The 21,398-nt window shown below is 41.7% G+C and overlaps 2 protein-coding genes across 4 annotated transcripts in view; one reads left to right on the top strand and one right to left on the bottom strand.

The window, feature by feature from the left end:
• scalloped (TEA domain transcription factor 1 homolog scalloped) overlaps positions 1-3,073 on the top strand; it is a 303,834-nt gene extending 300,761 nt beyond the window's left edge. For all 3 annotated transcript variants that reach the window (XM_065216802.1, XM_065216803.1, XM_065216805.1), the window contains 4 exons: positions 1,377-1,586; positions 1,661-1,884; positions 1,952-2,186; positions 2,256-3,073. In XM_065216802.1, coding sequence (XP_065072874.1) covers positions 1,377-1,586; positions 1,661-1,884; positions 1,952-2,186; positions 2,256-2,369 — 783 coding nt within the window. In that variant the 3' untranslated portion in view covers positions 2,370-3,073. The remainder of the gene's footprint in view (positions 1-1,376; positions 1,587-1,660; positions 1,885-1,951; positions 2,187-2,255) is intronic.
• Positions 3,074-13,476: 10,403 nt separating this feature from the next.
• LOC135697125 (probable alpha-aspartyl dipeptidase) lies at positions 13,477-14,848 on the bottom strand. The gene is made up of 3 exons (XM_065216711.1): positions 14,605-14,848; positions 14,205-14,340; positions 13,477-14,149 (listed from the first exon to the last, which is right to left on the bottom strand). Exons 2-3 carry the CDS (start codon positions 14,321-14,323, stop codon positions 13,528-13,530), a joined length of 741 nt encoding a protein of 246 aa, XP_065072783.1. The 5' UTR covers positions 14,324-14,340; positions 14,605-14,848; the 3' UTR covers positions 13,477-13,527.
• Positions 14,849-21,398: the final 6,550 nt, after the last annotated feature.

Here is a 21,398-nt window from a genome sequence, read left to right on the forward strand (position 1 = left end):
ATAATCGCATATCAGTCCCATATAGATTTTCGTCAATTTTAAGATAACAACGTTATCCACTATCAATTGGCATCTACTTTCATATTACTTGATAAAACTACGGACTTTGATCATGAAAACTGTCAAACCAACATCAAGTTAGTTTGTCCCACTAAGCAAAGTAATCGCATATCAGTCATATCCTGAAATTCGATCGTCTGGAGGACAAGTTACAGTTCTGCGTTTTGGATCGCCATATTTTTCTCTGACAACAAAATATGCAAGCTTCATGCAATTAATTTACTATGATTTTTCAAATATTGACATGGGAATTGCACTTCGTAACTCAATGGCTACTTTTCCCATATGGGACATAGGCAGTGTAGGGGCCTACTTGAAGTTGAAGAGGAAAGCACGGAGCACGTGAAGAGGAAGTTAAAGGACTATTAGTTAAAGATTAAAGAGTTTTCAAGAATGTTCGGAAGAGATCAACGAGGACCTGAGTTTTCTGAATTCCTGGTAAAATTTAGGTATTTAGTTAATGAAGAAGTAATCTCAGCTAGAAATTCAAGAATGCTGTGGAGACAAACTAAAATACTTTAGGGGAACCCTCATAGAGCTGTGATCATTCGAGAAGACTTTGAAGGTAAGCTCAGTAAACATTGAGGGCAACATCAAAAAGAATAGAACATCGAAGGATTTTTAACACTCCGAACACGATGCCTCCGGAAAAATGTGTAACAGCAAACTTGCAATGTTTGAAAAATCATAGCTCAGCCATTTATCGAGGAATTTAAAATATATTCATGCCATTTGAAACTACCTACTTTAAAGATTTATCCGGTATCAATAGATTAAAAATCTATATGATTTTTCAAACATTGTCAATTTTCCATTACAAATTTTACCGGAGGCATCGTGTTCGGAGTGTTAAATAGCAAACCTTAGCCTTAGTTTACGGAAATCTTAGATCAGTCAGTTCAGTCTGGCGTTTTATTCAAAATGACATACTACGTGTACTTTTTAACAAGACTATTGCACCAGAAGCTTGGTATAAAATTTCAATGATCTCCAAGCCCAAGCAGACCAGTCTCATTCATGGCCCATGGCTTCAAATCTGAGTTCAATTCCGAATGGACATTCCCAGTGACGTCCAATGATTTTGTTTAAAAATTCAAAACAGTATTCTCCTTCCCACCGTTGGATTCAACCCGTGACATACAGCCCAACCCATTTTCGTCCTAACAAACAATCCATCCCGCCAGTTGTGTTTGTTCTGTTCTGTTGTGATTTTGTCCCACACTAACCCTTGATTACCACTAAGTCCCACTGCAATCGTTACGCCCTAACCTCAATTCAACCTATGTTTTTTTTATCCTTTTTCGCACCGAAAACAGCAATTCTGGCAGCCCGGTCTGCAGCCCAGCACATCACAGGACGTCAAACCGTTCGCCCAGGCGGCGTACGGTCCGATGGGCAAGACAGCCACGGCCGTCTCGGACAGTGGCCTACAGGCGGCACACCCGTGGGAGGGCCGAGCGATAGCGACGCACAAGTTCCGGCTCGTCGAGTACAGCGCCTACCTGGAGATGCGTGTTGAAGATACTGTGAGTAGTAGCGGGTCGATTATCGAAACGATGGCAACACTGGCTAACAATTGTTTTTTTTTTTTTTTTTACAGTACCACAAGCACTTATTTGTACATATAGGCGATCAGCCGGCCCACCCGCTTCTGGAGTCGGTGGAGGTGAAGGAGATCTACGACAAATTCCCACAGAAGGCCGGTGGCCTTAAGGAACTCTACGAGAAGGGCCCGAGTAATGCGTTCTTCCTGGTTAAGTTCTGGGCGGACCTGAATACGAACGTGGTCAACGATGCCGGCGCGTTCTACGGTGTCAGTAGTCAGTGAGTATCATACGTTCCCTCGTCCAGGGATTCCCCTGTTCTTATGTTCTTTTTCTCTCACAACCAGTTACGAAAGCAATGACAACATGGTGATTACCTGTTCGACGAAGGTGTGCTCCTTTGGCAAGCAGGTCGTGGAAAAAGTCGAAACTGAGTACTCCCGCTTCGAGAACGGTCGGTACGTGTACCGGATCAGTCGGTCGCCGATGTGCGACTACATGATCAACTTCATCAACAAGCTGAAGCACCTGCCCGAGAAGTACATGATGAACAGCGTGCTGGAGAACTTCACCATCCTGCAGGTATGTGTTGCACCTAATGCAATCCTTCAGGGGAGTGCTCATTATGCCCTCTTATCTTGTTTGCCACAGGTCATCTCCAATAAGGAAACGGACGAGACCCTGCTCTGCGTGGCATTTGTGTTCGAGGTGTCGACGTCAGAGCACGGCGCCCAGCATCACATCTACCGCCTGGTGAAGGAATAGCATGAAATTAACTCCCAAACCCACACCGCCCACCAGCACCACCAGCAGCAACAGCAGCAGCATCAACACCAGCAGAATGTTGACAGCAGCGGTAGTAGCCTAATGTTAAGTAATCATAGCAGTACTACTAACTACAATAACGGTAACGATAGTAACAATAACAATAACGCTAGCAGTAATCGTAACGATAACAGAGGAGGGGCAGAGTTGGTCGTCGGCATTGCAGACGGTAGTAGTAGCGCTAGCGCTGCTGCTGCTACTGCTGGTGCTGCATTATCGGCCGTTGTTGACGAATCGGCGGTAGCGCTAGCGCTGAGTGTCGATACTCTGCAGCAGCAGCAACAGCTGGTAATAACTGGGGAGGGTTCCACAACAACCGCTGAATCCGAGCAGAGCTCGACCGTACTGGTGGACCCCCACGAGCACCACTACAATAGTCTGATGGCCGCCGCAGCGGTAGCAGCTGCCGCCGTCGCCGCCCGCAAGTCGGTAAAGCAGGAATTTATCAGCGGTGAAGACTTCACTGCTGCTGCTGCGGTGGCAGCGGCGGCGGCGGCCGCAGCAGCCACTGCTACTGGTGCGACACCTAGTGGAGGTGGCGGCGGCGGCGGTGGCGAATAGAAGCAGATATAAAGAAAAGGGAGAGAGGTGAGAGACAGCCGTTCTGTATAAACTATTTTTTTAAGTGGAAGCCTCTACTGCATCCTGACACAAAACTGTACTATTTCAAGTAGTGTTTTAAAACAGGAAAATCATTGTTTTTCGTTTTTCTTTTTCGGAGGTTAAAAAAAAGGAACCTTTCAGTTTCTTCTAGTTTAAAGCAAAACAAAAAACGAAAACAAAAATGTGAAACTAAATTTTAAGACGATGGAAAAACAGTGCCTATATTACAACAAAAAAAAAGAAACCTAAAAAAGATAAATAGAAACGAAAATGTCGTGGAAAGTGAGCAATCTGTGTAGAAGATAAAAATAATACACAAAATCAAACAAACTTACTCTAAAGTTGAAGCTTTTCGCTGAAAAACAAACACACACACACATACTCACAGGAATATGGGAATGTGTGAAAAATGTCCTAATTTTTCTTGTGTGTGGAATTCTGCTAACTCCTTATTTGTGAAGCTATTGAATGCCATTCGGCGAGTGGTTTTATCCTTTTGTTTTTAGTTGTATTAAAGTGACTTTGCAACCGATGTGACATAATATTTTAAAGGTCTAGAAGGAGGAATATTGCATAACGGCAGATTTGGAGCACACACATACACATACAATCAGCAATGATCTCAATGACAGCACGAGCGCCGAGTCGAAGTAAAATTTAAAAAAAAATGTTTGGCGCATTAATCTTTCCCACAATGCCAAAGCGAGTTGAGTTGAGGTTATGGACGAGGGTGTGAAACTCAAATATCTTCTACAATTTTATACCGCCGGGGCGTTTCAACGTATTGCCAGGAGAGCTATTCTCGGAGAGCTCTTGTTAGAATTTAGAAATTGAACACTTACTAAGAGCCGGAAGGTTTCCATCGATCTGTGTGTAAAAATCAACACGACACGTTCTTTAGCGCAGAATCATTTTGCATTTGATCCTCAAACCATCCCCACCAAGACGAAAACGACAACATCCAGCCACTAATGAAGAAAAACAAATCTCGCGTCATTTTTCAAATAGATCGATTCTCTTCCTCGACTCTCTCTTTCATTAATATTGAGGTCCGTATTTCTCGATAGCCAGGAAAGGATCAGTTTTATGTTATAACTAGTTTATTGAACGTCTGGTAAGGATGGATGTTGAGTTAGGAATGACACAAAAAAGAAGGTCTCCACAGTACAGCAGAAAAGCTTGGGTTGCTGTGTTGAACGGTCCTCGTTGAACACCGATGACTTGTTCGTCAAACATCCCCTATCAATCGGTGACTTCAATCTTGCTTCTGAGGTATTGGAACCATGAAACAACCAAAGCTTTTGTGAAGAGATCTGTCTGCTGCTCAGTGGTGGAAATCGGTTCTAATTTGATGGTCCCAGCAGCCAAATGATCCCTGATGAAATGGTGCTTGCTGTCGATGTGCTTAATCCGCTTCGATTCAGCATCGATTATCTTCGTATAGTGTGACAGGATCTGTTAATGTCGTGGCGTTGAGGTCTTCTAGTACTCCAGCTAACCGAACTACTTCGAACGTAACGTATTCTGCTTTGCTTGAAGACGTAGAAACAGTTGGTTGTTTGCGGCTGGCCCAAGACACCGTTGAGCCATACAGGTTAAACAGGAAACCCGTTTAACCTGTATTGCGGTTATCAGTTGCCCACTCCGCATCTACGAATCCGGCAAGTGGTCTGCTACCTTCGTTCATCTTGAATTGTAGACCCATGGCGCTTGTTCGCTTCAGGTATCTGCATATCCGCTTCAGTCCGAAACACCCACTTCGTTCTGAGTGGCTTCACACCTACAACAGTTGTTAGTTGTCATGGAGTTGAGCTCTTCGTTTACCGCCTGGTACCACAGGTCACGGTCGTAACGAATGGCAATTTCAGTGTACGTTTTGGGAATATCCGACGTGGAGAGACAATCAACAGCAGTTGATCTAAAGCCGGCAAGATAGTCAAGTAACTTACCCGGAAATTTGCACTCCCGATGCACCAAGTCATATCGGAAGCTACTGGGTAGTTTGATGCATCAAATGCTATGTGTTCGATCAGACTACCCAGTTAGCTATATGGAACGGTATCGTCGATGATCTGCTTGGTCAGCTTATTATCTTCCCCCTCTTACCCGTAGAATAGAGGAACCACCAAACGCTCTTGAGAAAGGTGTCTAGTATCGTTAGTCCAAGGAAAGCATTCTTCGTTAAACGTGACGTCACGAGCAATCACGATTAGCCTGCTGTTCTTGGCCCATAATCGGTAACCCTGTGGTACGTATCCGACCATCAGCAGCTCACGGCTCTTCGCGTCCAGCTTCTTCCGAAGTTGGTTCAGCACCCACGCATAGGCTTGACATCCGAAAACACGTTCAGCTGGCGTGTGACTATTTGATAACGCAGAGGTTGGGCTCCGGTTCACGAGGAAAACAGCCGTCAATACGACTTCACACCACAACGACTTTGGCGCTTTGGATCCTATCAACATTGTACGTACCTTCTCCATCAGAGTTCTGTTAAGTCTATCTGCAACCCCGTTTTGCTGCGGCGAGTAAGCTACTGTTGGTTCGATTTGGATCCCCTTGCTTCTTCTGATTGCCCGAGCAATATTCACGCCCTTGATCTACTGTGAGCTTCGAAATCTTCGTTCCACAGGCCGCTGTAGGCATTGCTTCAAATTCTTGAAATCTTTCAAACACCTCCGATTTCTTCTTTAACAGGTACACCACAGCAAAATGAGAATAATCGTCGACGAATGGAGCGAAAAAGTGATGTCCAACTCAAGATGCTGGTTCAATCGGTTCACATACATCGGAGTGGATACGCTCCAACAATTGAGTTGCCCGGTCTCTTGTTCCAACGAATGGACTTCGGCTGTGTTTTCCCTGTACACACAGATTGCAGAACTTCAGCTTCTCCGGCTTGAAATGCACTTGATTGTTACGTGCCAGGGTGACCATGCAGCCTTTTTTTTTAATCTTTATTTTAGAGATTTTTAGCCGAAGGCTAGTTCATCTCTTAGTCGAGAGTGTGAGGTCTCAGAGGGAGAACCTCCTACGGAGTTGTTGTACAGAGTTGATTCTTAATTGATTAACTAATACGGATGGACACCATCATGAGGGCCGAACGACTCATCCCATGTGGTGCCCCTCTTCGGCTACTAAAGCTGTAAGGTACAGCCTTCCTGGCTCTTCTTTTGGAAACAGAGAAATTACAAATTAAAACACGTAACATTAATCTGAACAAAGCGGCACCGTCACGAGGTCCAAAGGCTCATCCCGTGCGGAGCCGTCCCGACAGTTAAAAGAAAAGTGGCTAACAAAAAACTGTCTAAATTCCACGGTACAAATTTACTTCTCTAAGGAATATTAAGAGGGCGTCGGAAGCAGGCGAGTGGTGTCTGAGAAGGTTCCGGATGCTCGAAGTGATCCCGCAGGTCTCCCTGAGATTTTCGAACTCGGGGCAGACGCAGAGGACGTGCTTGACGGTTGCCGGAACCCCGCAGATCACGCAGTTCCTACGCAAGAGTCCTCCGTCGAAGTTATAATAAAGCCGGCAGTGTCCAGTCCTAAGCCTCCATAGGACACTTTGATCCATCAGATTCCGGATGAAAGGTTCCCTGGTGCTAAACCACTGGTTGTTCCAAGCTTTGTGTACGGTTGATTTGACCCATCCCCTGACGTCTTGCAGCGGTACTTTGTCGGTGAACCTGGGGCCGGATGGTCCAGATCCAGCGAGGTGATCCGCTGTCCCGTTGCCAGGTATTCCACAGTGTCCAGGTATCCATGTGAAGACGATGCTAATCGGGGAATACTTTACGGTAGCCTGAATCCACGGGTGTGATGGAGCTGCGGAGCAGACTTCTTGGATCGCGCTGTAAGAGTCAGTCAGGATAAGGATTGGTTGATTCGCATGAAAAATTGCGACGGCTTCTGCTGAGAAAACGGAGCATTGTGGCGGTAGGCTGTTGCTTGCTAGTATACCACTTCCGGATACTCCGATGCCAACGCCCGATCTGGATCGGGAACCATCAGTGTACCGGTGTGTGTGTGTGATTGGCATAGTCGGAACCAATTAGTTCTGCTACCGACCGACGCAGGGCCACGAAATTATCTCCTGTCTTGAATCGGTTCTTAATTCGGCGATCAATATTGATGCTGGAAGAGAGATATGGCCGAGACGAAGAAGCTACTAGAGATTCTCCGTTCTTCGCTACGTTGATGTATACTGGTGCTGGTCGAGAAATGTTGCTTCAAATTCACCATAGCTCCAGAATCTAGCAGAAATTCAAACTTCTCACTGCAACTTGTTCTTCTTGCTCCGCTGTCCGCCAAGAACATCACAGATCGTGATTCGGTGGCAACATTAGCGTGGATCTTCTTCCGGCAACCTTTTTTCATGTGGCCCCTTTTGCCACAGGCGTAACATTTTCCGCTAAGCTTCGCGCTTCCTTACTTCTTACGAAATTCTCCAGAAGATGCGGAGCTTTGAACTCTGTCCAAACGCTTCGACTCGTCACTCAACAACCGGGTCTTCATCAACTCGTAGGTCAAATCATTCTCCTGTAGGTTCTCGAGGGCAGTCAGGAGGGGATCATAGGACTCCCTAAGAGTTAAACTGAGTGCTGCACAGACAGCGCTTACTTAAAGTTTTGAACCTACCACTCGGAGTTGCCGAACAGGGTCCTCAAACTTCAAAAGATGGGCTCGTAGTGACGACCCTTCCTTCAATTGAAGACGAGCGATTATCGGTAAATACCGATTTTTTAAAAACCTTGGTACCAATAAGCATGAAAACAATCTACTTTTAGGTGACCATGCGAAGAGTTTATGCCGTGTCGTTTAGAGTTGTTGCAAGGGGGGAGGTGGCTGTCGGCTACGAACAATCGTCGCCTACCTCGCATAACTGGTTCCAAACGTAAACAAGCCATAAGAAACCTACAGCGTTTGTTTACGTTTGGAACCAGTTTCATACAAGATGATCAGTAGGCTGATTTGACAGCACGTCCCCACCAGAGTTGTGCCTCGGTTATTCCAAAGTGCGCAAGTGAAAGAGCAATTTTATGTTAATGCCGTCCTCCGCTTTGACCGTGACTCTGTAACTCTATTTAATCCTTTGGTACAATCCCAAAAACAACTGAAATAGGGCGGAATTTTCCTTAGTTTCACTCCACCGAAAAATTCCATAACAAACGATCAATCTTTGCTCGGCAGTGCCGTCAACGTCAATGGGCAAAATGAATATTTCGACAGTTATTTAAAAATAGAGTAAACTTCTAAGTAGGACTTACCAACAGTTGCTTCTTTTCCTTTGGTAATGATTTTCTTTCTGGTTTCACATCCAAGACAATCAAGGCCCAAGCGCAATGACAGCGGCAGCGGAAAAGCCCGATCTGTGTAAGGATTGAAAACTAGTTAGAACCAAATCGACTTCGGCTAGGCATCTTGATGCCATTTCTGACAACTGTCAAACTTACCGTTTCCGTTTGGGCCTTCAGGAACCACTAATAAGCTGAAACGGAACAGAAACAGCGATCTCGATTAGTAATCGTAAAGTTACAGCTATCTTTCAATGGAATTGTTTTGAATGAACTAATAGCTTCAAAAAACAACACTGATTTAGTTTAGTAAATTGCACCTTTGCTTGTTTTCCTGCGCCAACATTTTCCACTTGATAGCTATTCTATACACGGCTGTACACGGCCAATGAGATCAACCCAAAATTGGGTTCAGTATACTCATAAATCGCAAAAAGTGCAGGAACTCAACGATGAGTAAGTTTGCCTCATGTTTTCCTGTGGAACATCTCAAAAATCTGCCGGAGAATGATGAAATTGACGAAAATTTTATTCAGTCTCGGAGTAGTACCAATAGACTGAGTGAATCCAATCTTTACTTTTCTCAAATTCGGGAATTTTTCCCTGGAAAAACCTGGGAAAACATGAGGCAAATTAACTCATCGCTGAGTTCGTGCACTTTTGGCGATTATGAGTGAACTAAACTCAAATTTGAGTCGTTCTCATTCGCCGTGTATATTTGCCTCATGTTTTCTGTGGAACATCTTAAAAATCTGCCGGAGAATGAGGAAAATTGACTACATTTTTACTAAGTCTAGGAATAGTACCAACTGACTGAGAGAATCCAGTCTTTACTTTTCTCATATTCGGAAATATTTTCCTTGAAAACCCTGGAGAAACATGAGGCAAATTTACTCATCGCTGAGTTTCTGCACTTTTTGCGATTTATGAATAAACTAAACTCAAATTTGGGTTGATCTCATTGGCCGTGCAAACCAAAAGATCCTACACTGAAAAAAGTTTTCATATAATTTCCATTGGGAACGCACATGATATTTTTCATATAACAAATTAAATGATTTTTAACTGAAATTCACATAACATTCACATGATCACATGAATTCTATGTGATAAATCACATAAACTTCATTGGACACATAAGGTTCACGTGATTTCGTGGTACGATTCCCAATTATGAGATCACATGAAAGTTATGTGAAATTCTAATGGATATTTTGCATCGGAAATGTGATTTATATTTTCAGCGTATTATCCTGTCAGCGAATTACTCAAGGGGGACAACACATCTAAATCTCAATCTTAAAATGCCCAAAATTTAGCGCTAGCGAATCAAGCATTTTAGAAAAAGTCGCGCCCCTCGGCACTACTCTACATTGCATATACCGTTCAAATTTGACTGGCAAATGTTCGGAAAACAGGTCAAAGGATTAGCATTTCTTGACCATTGACGACTGTCAATCAAAACACGCCCTGGCCATCATAACCTCAATTTGCCAAACTTTTTCCGTTCACCAATTTTTCGTCTACGCACAGATTATTTTAGAACGAATGTATTGTTTTCAATCGCAATTTACTTCCTACTGCCACTGACCTACGCCAGCTGACTACCTTCCATGCAGTGGCAGCTACCGCTCACACACTCATTGGAGTTTTCTTTTCTGGAGGGCCCCCCCATTGGCAAACAATGGCATCAAACGCCAATTTCCGGAGGTTCGACACCCACACCGCAATTTGCTTATGGATAAACTTCGATTCACAACGAAAACCGGCGCTCGGATGCAATGTTTACCAAACCGAACAGGGTCCGGAATGAAAGGAAAACCGCAACTGAAATGTCAAACTGACAGCGTGCAATAGACATCTTTATGCTTAAACTTCACCCAACTTCCCAACTATACACATTGCAGAAAACACGGCCATTTTTGTTTATACGAATGTGAAAAGAAAACAAAAAATATATATCGAAGAGAAAAACAAATTGAAATTTGACGAGTCTCAGAAACAAAAAAAGAAGAAGAAGAGAAAACAAGAGATGAATTCTTGTGTACAAAAACTAAGGAAATTACGAGAAAATTCGCGGAAATTCGAGAAACTGAAGCAATCGCGAAGAAGAGAGTTTATTTTCAACAAAACAAACAAGTAAGCGAAAAACGATTTAATAAGAGTAATTAGAACACAAAATGCCAATACTTAGCGAGTAATTGAAGAGAATAGAAAAGAGATCGATTTTTGTTTGTTTGTTCGAAGAATTACACATAGTAGAGCAAGAAACTGAGAGACAGACAGAGAGAGGAAAAAACGTTTTGATTTCTTATTTTTTATTCAGTCTATTTATTTTAAATCTTAATCCGTAGCTTATAGAGAAGGAGAAAAGAAGTTAAGAGGAAAAGAGATTTTTGTTGTTTTGCCACGCCCACCTGCTTTTAGTGAAAACGGAAGATAATTTAACGCGAAGAAGGAGGCAACCAAGATATTATATAATTCGATATATATTAGAAGAAGAAGAAGAAGGCAGAAAACGAGAGAGGGCACTTTTTATATTGATTATTTACGTTCGAAATAGTTGAAATCTGAAGCAAGTTTTTTTCTTTAATGATATCGAGAAAAAGATAATTCATTTTGATCTCCCTAGTTAGTCAAATGCATTACACACACTGTAAAGCAATTCAGAGCGCGAGCAGACAAGTTTATTTTCTTTATTTTGTTTCGTACTATAATTGAGTAAAAAGGGAAGAGCTGTAATATTAAAACACACACACACACACACACACAAACAAAACAAAAACAATGTAATCGAGACAAATAACAATACACACAGAAGTCACACTGACACTGACAAGGAGAGCTTCATCTTCTGTGAAGAATGAGGTTCGGATGACGACCACTGGAAAATCAGAAAAGGAAAACATAAGGAAACAAGTTTGACTAGTGATGAAAAAAAAAGGAACACACACACATACAACTGAGTAAAAACAAAAGCTAACAAACTGTAAATAGTAAAAAGAAGAAGAAAATGAGGAAAATCATATAAAGCAAATTGATTCAATAAGTGAGAAAACGAGTTCATTTTAGGTAAGCAACAGAAGTAAAATCAGAGATATGAAACAAATCCTTTTTAGGTAATGAATAAGCTTAACTATAAATCAATAACTCCGTTGTTTCCGCCTTTCATTTTTCCCTTCTGGAACTCTTGTGTACTGCAAAATCTTCGTTTCACGTTCTCTCTAGTGTGCAGAAACGTTGATATGTATATTCTGTAATGCCTGTTTCACACCACCCAAGTAAGAACGCTCATACAAAACCAATACACAGCAATAGACTTTTCAAAGTAATTGTTTCCAGAGAACCAAAACAAAGCAAAACAAAAAAAAAACATAACCCACTACAGTACGTCGTTCAAGTACCAGATATGTAAGCAAAACTATAATTTTACAGAAACACACACACACACATACACACACCTACATGTAAAACAAACTGACAACTCAGCCAACACATTGAAAATATAAAAAAAAAATCAAACACGAATACACAGACGCATACTTTGAAAACAAAACAGGAAAGTAGCAAACATTTAACTGTTAATTTAAAGTAAACCAGCAAAAACAAAAAAAAAAACAATATTACTGAAACAGAAAATTAAGAATTTAAAAGAAAATCAAAATCGTACAGAAGAAACAAGATAACTAAAAAAAAACATTAGCTAAGTACATATAAGTAAGACAATTGCAACACAGATGAGAAAAAAAAACACAACTCTTCAAACAAACAACAGCAGCAGCAGCATAACAAAGTTTCAGAGTGTGTGTGATACGCCCGGAAATGAAACAGCCACCACCACTCTCGATGGTACTCTATGTAGTAAAACTCTTAGATATCCGATCGCGAACGATGATGATGAAATGATGATGAGTTTCTGAATAAACTGGTGAAAAATTCTTGAAAAAAAAAATCATCTGACTAGGTAGGTCTGTAAGCTGCTAATAGAAAGCTTCGAAAGCCCTGTGGCATCGTTTTTAATTTTTTGGTGTTTTAAGATTTTAGAGGATTTCCGGTCGGAACGATCAGTCGATGTTGTTCAAAGACTATTTCATAGAGTTGGGAAGATATTATCATAGTAATTGTTCCGTCTCCGCCGAAAGTCAACTGATACGAACACGACCAACAAGCAGCGAAGAACGAGACCATCAATAGGCTACAACATCCACCAATCAGCGACGACCACATCAACGCTCGCCGCTTTAAAAGAGGCATGCATCACCGTGCAAAACAAGAGTTCTTTTCCGACCAAGCACCAGCAAACATCAGCAGCAGTAGAAGCAGAATTTGTAGAGAGAAAGAGGAGAGAATAAACAGTTGTTAGCGTAGCCGTCCCGATCAAGTTTATTTTGCACACATCCCTGGTTTGGAGCAGCGTCGAACCCACCAGCTCTTTTCAGAGCCCTTACGAGTTGATTTCCGATCGACGCTTGCTTCCTCCACCACCCTGCCGATACAGTCCACTACCAAAAGGGAAAGTTCCCTCCCAGTCCGAACAGTAATAATGGTCATATCTCTGGTCAATGAAATGTTTATATCAAAGATGACTTCTAAATGTATTCCCTTTTCCACAAGTACCATTGAATTTGATAAACAGCCACACATTGTTGAGATATTGTTAAAAATCTAACACTGTTTCTTGATTCCAAATTCGTCCTACGAGTTTCAATTCCGTCCAAACGCATTGAAACGCCATTGGCTTTTCTTTGTCCTACGGATGAAGGTAGAAAAAGCGAGTTTGCTAGGAGCGCTTCTTTTGTTTTGAGAACAATGAGTGTAAATATTCACCCAATACGCTCTAAAAGGCTTTGTGTTGTAGCTTGTGAACTAACGCATCACAGTACAGTACAAACGTATTACTGATTTGTGCACGGTCAAATCATTGATTATACTGATATTTTCTGCTCGATAGAACGGAAATGGACGATTACGACGAAGTAGCGCTCTACCCTATATCTATTGTTTTCCATTACTGACATAGCGTTATCATTCGGCTCGTTGATCGCTTGTTATTTTGCCTTGCATTAGATCGACTTGTTGGTTGGAAGATGGAACGCCCCTTCAATATTGAATGCTTTCGGATTCAATAAACGAACTCTAGCGTTAACTCGAACTCTATCATATTCTTGCAACCATAAATAAACCTACCAATTCGTTCACCTCCACTACTGCTTCAATAGAAAACTTAAATCCGCTCCGGCATCAAATTCTTCCGGTGCCTGTCCGCGCCTCAGCAACCTAGCCTTGCGCGTTCCGATCAACGTTGCCCGATCGCCATCCACCAGCAAGGTGCTGCCTTCCCGGAGTCCCAGCACCGGTGCGTCGTTTTGCTCATGAAACTGCAAGATCCTCTCCTCTCGCGTTTCACCTTTGTGTGTTCCGCCCACCTCCGGATCCAGATAGTGCGGATTAATATTGAACGGGACCAGTGCCAGGGCGTCAAACGACGGCGGGAACACAATTGGCATATCGTTCGTGGTTTGGATGCTCTTCGTTGCCACATTCGTCCCAGCCGAACTACCCACATACGGAACAGAATGGTTAAGTACCCGATCCCGAATCGGTTCCACAAGACCGAAATCGTACAGGGATTTCAGCAGCAAAAACGTATTGCCTCCGCCGACGTAGATGGCTTGGGCTTCCCGTACCGCTTCCACCGGATCCGGTTTGCTGTGGACGCCCTCGCAGTCGAAACCCCACCGTTTCAGCACGGATCCAACCTTCTCGGTGTAACAATCATGGTTGGCCAGCGCGTACGGAATGAACAGAACTTTTTTGACATTGTTTCTGCAAGGAAAGTGTGTAAATTCAAGTGACAAATTTGGAAGTTATTCCAACTAACTTTTTTAAATAGGAGCTAAGATCCTGTTCGGCATGTTGCAGGTACGTGTAACCGTGCACGACGGAGGAGGACATCAGAAAGAGTTGTCGTTTGCCACTCATCTTGAAAAGGGCGTTCATAGAATCGTCAGCGGTACCTAAAACGGAGATTGAGAGAATTAGCAGCCAAATGGATTCCATCTTTATCAGGTGCGGAACAACTACTGGAATAGGGCCAATTCCAGAATCGAGTTGCACATCCCCGAACAAACATGGTGAATAAATCAATTGAATTACATATATGAACAACCACCTCAATTGAGGGGAAAAAAAAGGGTCATCATTTATGGAATCATTTGACCATTGTCCACTGATTCAACCGCACATAATGTCACAATGGGTACATCAAATTGGGGACTTACCAGCTGGAGCAATCGAACTTAACTGATGCAATTCCAAGCAAGATGTATGAGGATGATTACAATTAGCTCAACAATGTACGCAGAGATAACCACTATATCCTACTTAATACTTTGGAACCGTTTTCAGTCTTTTGTTGTTTCTGCTGATAACAGTCAACAGGGCAGTGTTTCGAATGCACTAGTGAGATAACGAGCCCCACTTGATGGTGGTAGTAACTTCTACTCAGCAAACGAATAATATGAGGCTCGATTGAGAATGCCAAAATTTAATATGATGCGGATTGATAAGAACAACCGAACAACCACTGGCCAGTCTAGACGAGAACGAACATTATTTTTTTGTTTTTGTTTTTGGACGCTCTGGACGGAGGAGAGTGAAATTTAAAAATCATGCTGTCAAACGGGTAGCGATTTCGAGCCAATTTGCTGTCAAATCCGAGCCAGTTTCTGATTGGTCGATTTGACAGTAGCAATCGTGGAATAAAAAGGACAGAGGGATCGCATCAATCTGGCTAGCAGTGATGCCGGAATCAATGTTGACGTGAATGGCATTGTTAATTTTTTTATATTTGCGAAAGGAAAGTTGAAAAATTGAGTGCATTGCGTGTTTTAAGCGTTGGATATTGTTGTTTGTTTATGGTTGTTTTTATTGTGTTGAGCAAAAATGATGCACATGTTGCTAAGCTGCGGAAGGAACTCCGCATAAAATCCAAATTAATATAGAATAAATATTTTACATTCCTGGCATCCTTGGTCAACTCCGTCAAACACCACGCACAAGTTTCCGAAGGGCATTCTTCAAAAACATTAAGAAGAGTGAGAAGCTCGATTGTCAAGTCCCGTCCCGGATATACAGTAGAGGGTTTTATTCACAAGTATTATTCCGCGATTTAGGGATAGGACATTAATCTATAATAGAACACGCTCGTTTATTTTTACTCTAAAGTGAGTAACTTCTACTCAGTTTGGTATTTTTATTCAAAATGTCAAAAACTGAGTAACATTGATTTAGCTAACTGAGTAACATTTACTCTGTTTATCTTAAATCAATGATTACTCACTTTAGAGTAACCATCCAAAAAATTACTCATCGTGCATTTGTCAAAGAGTTACAAAATTTTCGTAGTCCCCGTTTTTTCTTCAATCATTAAATTCCTATAGATAGGTATAATAATTTAAATTGTAGAATCAACATCGACGAGCATTGCAGCATCTTCAGAAACCAACTATTTCGAAACCAAACAGGAACCATTGCAGAACAAAGAGGATGTGTGGATTTTGCAGCTGAAGGAAATTTTGGACCTGGCGAAAGAGGAACATTAGGCAAGATGCCAATCAACTATTGTGCATTACTTTGCACTTCATACTCGACTTTATATCAACAAGCCAGCAGGTAGATTTCTTTAAACTGATTTTGTGATCGATGATATGTAGAAAGTTCGAATTAACTTTCATTTCAGGAGTACGAAAAATTCCCTGTCGGCAAGAGGACTGATGAACCAATGTTCTCCATATGAGAAGTCTTCAAAATTAATGGTATCTTCCAAAATAAACGGGTACCATATACTGACGATATCTTAGATGGTGTGACCATACCACATAAAATTGGGTTGATATCTCGAATTAGTGGTTAGGCGCATCTTATGGTTATTGTTTATGCGGGTTTGCAATGTAACGAGATGTAACCTTAATGTTATTATTTTATCTTTTAATAAATATGTTGTTTACTTTTCTCACATTCTCTAAATGTCAATTCAAATTACTCATTTTATATACCGATATATTGTACAAGAACTGAGTAACATTCACTCAGTTTTGCTAATTTCCCGAAAACCGGAACTGAGTAGAAGTTACTCTGAATTTGACAAATGCATCCATTACTCAAAAGTGAGTAACTTGGGTTTACTCTCTTTAGAGTAGTTCCACTTTTACCGAAAGTGAGTGGATTTCTACTCACTTTAGAGTAAAAATGAATGAGCGTGTATGTAACTGTCATAATATGTGTGAAACATGACGGTTTTTTTTCTTATTCTTTCACTCCAACTCAAAACCCCGTTAGGAACTGACAAAATGTGTGTGAAGAAACGTTACTTCGGGACTGGTGTCAAGGCGAATTAGAACACTGATCTCACCACTACTGACAGCATGGCACCACCTTACTATCACACGCTTACTTCAGCTTACCCACCGGATGAGTCGATCGTACTCAATTTCGTCTGATGCATTAGGTTGTCAAAATCTGAGTAAACGGGAAATGTCAAACTGAATAAAAGTCAGTCAGTCAGCCAAGTCAGCGAGGTATCAACCCTAATAAAAAATTACCTTACACGAACGGTAACCCAAATGATTGAACTATTCCACAAATGGTTTGGATGATACCACGAACACGTCGTTAAGCAAATTAACCATAACATTTTTATTAGGGAAGGTAAGTACGAATTGCATGCGGACACGGTTTTCAGTCGTCTTCAGTTTCAGTCAAATAAATCTGGAGCAGGTAATTTCCATTTTTTATCAAAACTAATAAAAAAAAAACTTTCCTACTGAAAATATTACAGAGTGGTTTTGACTCACTCTGTGCGTGAACGTCGTTTACTCAAAAGTGAATAAAAGTGTGCCTACTCACTTTTGAGAACACATACTTAAGAATTCCCGCTGAAATTAGCATGTTCGACTCAATTTTGAAATGTATGAAGATTGGCGAATAAAAGCAAAGTCAATCCTAGTTTTAAGATCCGTACTAAAAAAATGTCATGCAAATTGACAGAGATGAAAACGTCATTACCATTTTCACCCACTCGTCATCTGTGAGTGAATCGTCACTTTGTAACCTCTTACCGAGTTTCTAACCTGAATTTGGTGATAGTTTTGCAAATATACAATACTGGAAAATTGTTCGTAAATATAAATCACATGCAAGCTATGTTTGGTTTATATAATTAAAAAAAAAATTAATAAACGATTCAAATAATTACTAAGTTTTCCATAGGATTTTGATATTTTTTAGTCTAGTAAAGTAGCGCATCGTGACCACGCCATGCGGGAAAAAAAATCCCAAAAACACGAGCATGATGACAAAAATAAGGGATGTGCCGTCAAAATGGCATTATACCCTACTCTACAGAGACTGATTATAGTCGCTATATTCATAGTCTGGGGGATAGAATGTCGGGAACCAATTCAAATGTCAAGTAGCGGAACCAATCGAGCAAATATGACCAACAACAGAAAAGAGTACATCAGCTATTGCAAAAAAGTTTCGGAAACCGTTTTCTCGTGACTCAAGGCTCGCCTACACAAGCTCGCCTACACAAACTAATCTTTAGGTTGTGGAAAGTTTCCCCTATCCGATGATGCCGGCAGTTTGCGTTCGATTAGCGAGGAAAGAATAGTCAATGTGGTGGTTATAAAAGTTGATAGTACATTTTCAATTGTTGATCTACAATATATTGAATTGGTTCAGCTTTTTAATTTCATTTCATTTTCATTTTATGATGTACAAGGGGGTCAGGGGCCATGTCACCGATGTGAATATTCACACCATCCATAATACACCAGGGAAGGGGAGAGGAGTGAGCAACACAGTATCTTTACCCATGGGGGTTAAAAAAGTTCTGCGAGGTATACTTATGGTAAACCAGCTGCTCAGGGATTGTAGAAAGGAAAGGGTTGGGTAGGTTTTGTGTGAAAAGCGCATAAGTTATTATCGTATCGTTGAAAAATGGCCTCGTTTGGTTTGCGCTCTCGTCACAGAGCGCATCGATTACATCACACCGTCAATGAAAAAGAAATTAAAAGAGATTGAAAGAGATTATTAGTGAGTTTTAAACTGTGATTTACCTATTAGAAATACATTTGTAAAATTGTCTCCGTGTACTGAACAACTATCCCTCTCGCCATCCCGCCGCCTAAACGTCTGAAGGAGTGTGACGTCAAACTCCGTCATCCATTCAATCAGCCGGAGAACGAAAGAGCGTGCAATGAGCGTCAGCGACCCTAATAAAGGGTGGGGGGAGCACCATACATGAACGATACCACAAATCGTGCCACCGTACCACATATTGCTGGGATGATAACCCGAATAGGTTGTTAGGCACTCCTTATGGTTATCGTTTATGCGGGTGTTTCAAAGGAATTTACATCTAATCAACCCTCTGTGCGACCCAACCCGTGCAATGTATTTAATGTTGAGAGCCTTGTGTGCCTTATCATGAGTGGTCACGGATCTGGCAATCTTCACATGACTATGCTTCCCGGTGACGACGACTACGATCTAGCCGGTTTACAATAGGTTTTATACAAGAGTACTAGAATAGATCGGAGTATACTTACAGTTTTCGACGTTCCCATGTACTCCTTGTTTACCTACAATACTACTTCCTTCTCTTGTTGTATTGTGTTTCTGGATAATGGATCCTCGCTCCGGAATGTCTTCAAAACTGGGGGGTTAAAATCGCTCCTCGTGCACAACCCTTCCAGATGACCGAAAGAGCGCTCAGTCTGATTGGTCTCACCCGATATTCTTGAAATATTTGACATTTTGAATAAAACATTGCCATTTCCAGACTTCGTGTTGTTAGTTTTCTTGAAGGTCTTGTGCTTAATGCTTGATTTGTCTTTCGCTTCGTATTTCTAAGAATTGACTCTATAAATAGATAAAAAAAACAAAAACAAACAACGCTTCCCGCCCATAAGCTGTAGACCGAGTGCAAAATCTTTGTGATGATACTTTCTAAACGTGCATATCCATAGAAATAAATTCAATTCAATAAAGGATTGATTTCTACTGCGACTAAATTCAGCATTCCTACTAAAATATCAAACGCTGTGCTTAATCATTTATTATTAGTACAGAGCAATAAACAATGTACGATGATGATTAACCTGTTAATATGCTTTTATAAGCGGGTTCAAATGCACTTTTGGTAAGCATCAACACTGATCTGGCAACACTAGTGTGCATCTTTCCAAAGTGGTAAAGATCCAGATCAGCCCTGGGACCTGGTAGTCTAATTAAACTACCTCAAGGTTTTGCCAAAGCCCAGGGTGAATTGGTTCAGCTTTTTAATAGATCGAAATTCTATCCGCCAGACTATGAAAATAGCGAAAATTGCGTATTTTCGAAAATAGGTAGTGCAGGCACTCTTCTGCTTGAATGGTCATCTTTAGCTACGAACGAAGCCCGGCTCTCTCACTGCCCGAATAACGAAGAACGTGCAACACCCAAGAGCGCAATTCGTGCATCACGTGATCGTAGGTACGATACAGCGATGGGGTGATGATCATCCGATTTTGAATCTGCACCCACTGAGCTATATAAGTTCAGCTTCCTCAAGGATCGAGCCTCTTTTTTTTCTGAGAAAGGAACAAGTGAAGTTCGGTTATTGGTACCAAAAGTTTTTCTAAAAAGTATTGCTAAAAGATAAGGAGATAGTCTGGGAGTAGTATCAACAAACAATACGAAACTAACGATTTTAAATTGACTCTCTACTTGACTAGCCTATTGGTCCCAAGCAAATCGATTAATGTACCCCATTCTAGTATAAATTCCAGTACTACACTATGTTTGTTTTGATTTGATATGAAAGTTTGACAGATAAAATGAGGGGTTCGTGGATTTTCCTATGTTTCGAGGGGTGCATCGATTAGCTTGGAACCGAAGATAGTATCAGAGCTGAGCCAAAAAGTTGAGCTCGTTTCTTCGGGACCTTCTAGTCTTAGAGTTACCTCTATGGTAGTATAGTGCTAATCGTATTGAAGTTTAGACTCACACGTTAGCAGGACGAGCTAGTGACTAATTTCAAAGGAGCTTTGTGCTCACTAGCCCTAAGTGTTCAGTGATAAGTGCTTCGTCTGTCACCATACGGACCTCTTTCACGCTTCACCAATTACAGCGTAGAATCAGACATACGGAGTCTCTGTTTCCTTCCACGGGTCTGTCTATGATACCCATCATTTCTGGCAAGCATTGCTGGAACACCCGTTTTTGCAAAAGGTGCTGAAAATCCCGTCCGGCATTGGAGCTGGAATCCGCCTCAGCAAAGGTCAAAGGATTTGGTCACGGTTCCTCGAGAGCAGCAGCGACGGCAGAAGAGTGAGTCAAAGTTTAATCGTTTAATCTTCTTTCGTAAACCCTTCTGGTTAGAATAAAACCCACTTGAAGTCAAACTAGAACTTTTAAATTTTGAGTCGCGTTCATTACTTGCATGCACTGAACTTGATTACAGGTTGAGAACAAAAGGTAAAACAATGTGAGTTTTTTCAGGTTTTTCCTAGCTACGGTGTGCTGACCCTGAGAGGTGTGAAAAGAAGTGTGCTAGCCTCTGCTAGCTAGCCGTTAGTTACAAATTAGATTTTTTTTTCTAAAAATATTGTCGGTCTTTGTGCGTTAAACATTACGCATAATTGTGAAAGTACAGCGCATTATATCTGACACAATGTTTAACGTACAAAACAAGATTAAAATCGACAAGACTGACGCGTTAGTGGCGCCGGTGGTGTAGTGGTAAGCGTGATTGCCTCTCATCCCAGCATGCCTGGGTTCAATCCCAGTCGGCGTCGCCGGGATGTTCTGAGGCATAACATCTCTGATCACGCGTTCCTTTGGAAGGAAAGTAAAGCCGGTGGTCCCCGGTTTATGAGTTGATGGGTCGATATGTAGGGCTAGAGGTAGGGTCCAGGTGTAGGAGCTGCCTCCCTGGCGTCGGTAGCATTGGTGCTCAGCGCGGAAAACAAGATCGACGGAAAACAAATCAAGGAAGAAAAAAAAGACTGACGATCCTAGTTCGACGTCA

This window comes from Ochlerotatus camptorhynchus, unplaced genomic scaffold (assembly GCF_037179485.1).
Source record: "Ochlerotatus camptorhynchus isolate MF236.1 unplaced genomic scaffold, CSIRO-AGI_Acam_v1.1 ptg000067l, whole genome shotgun sequence".
Lineage (NCBI taxonomy): Eukaryota > Metazoa > Arthropoda > Insecta > Diptera > Culicidae > Ochlerotatus > Ochlerotatus camptorhynchus.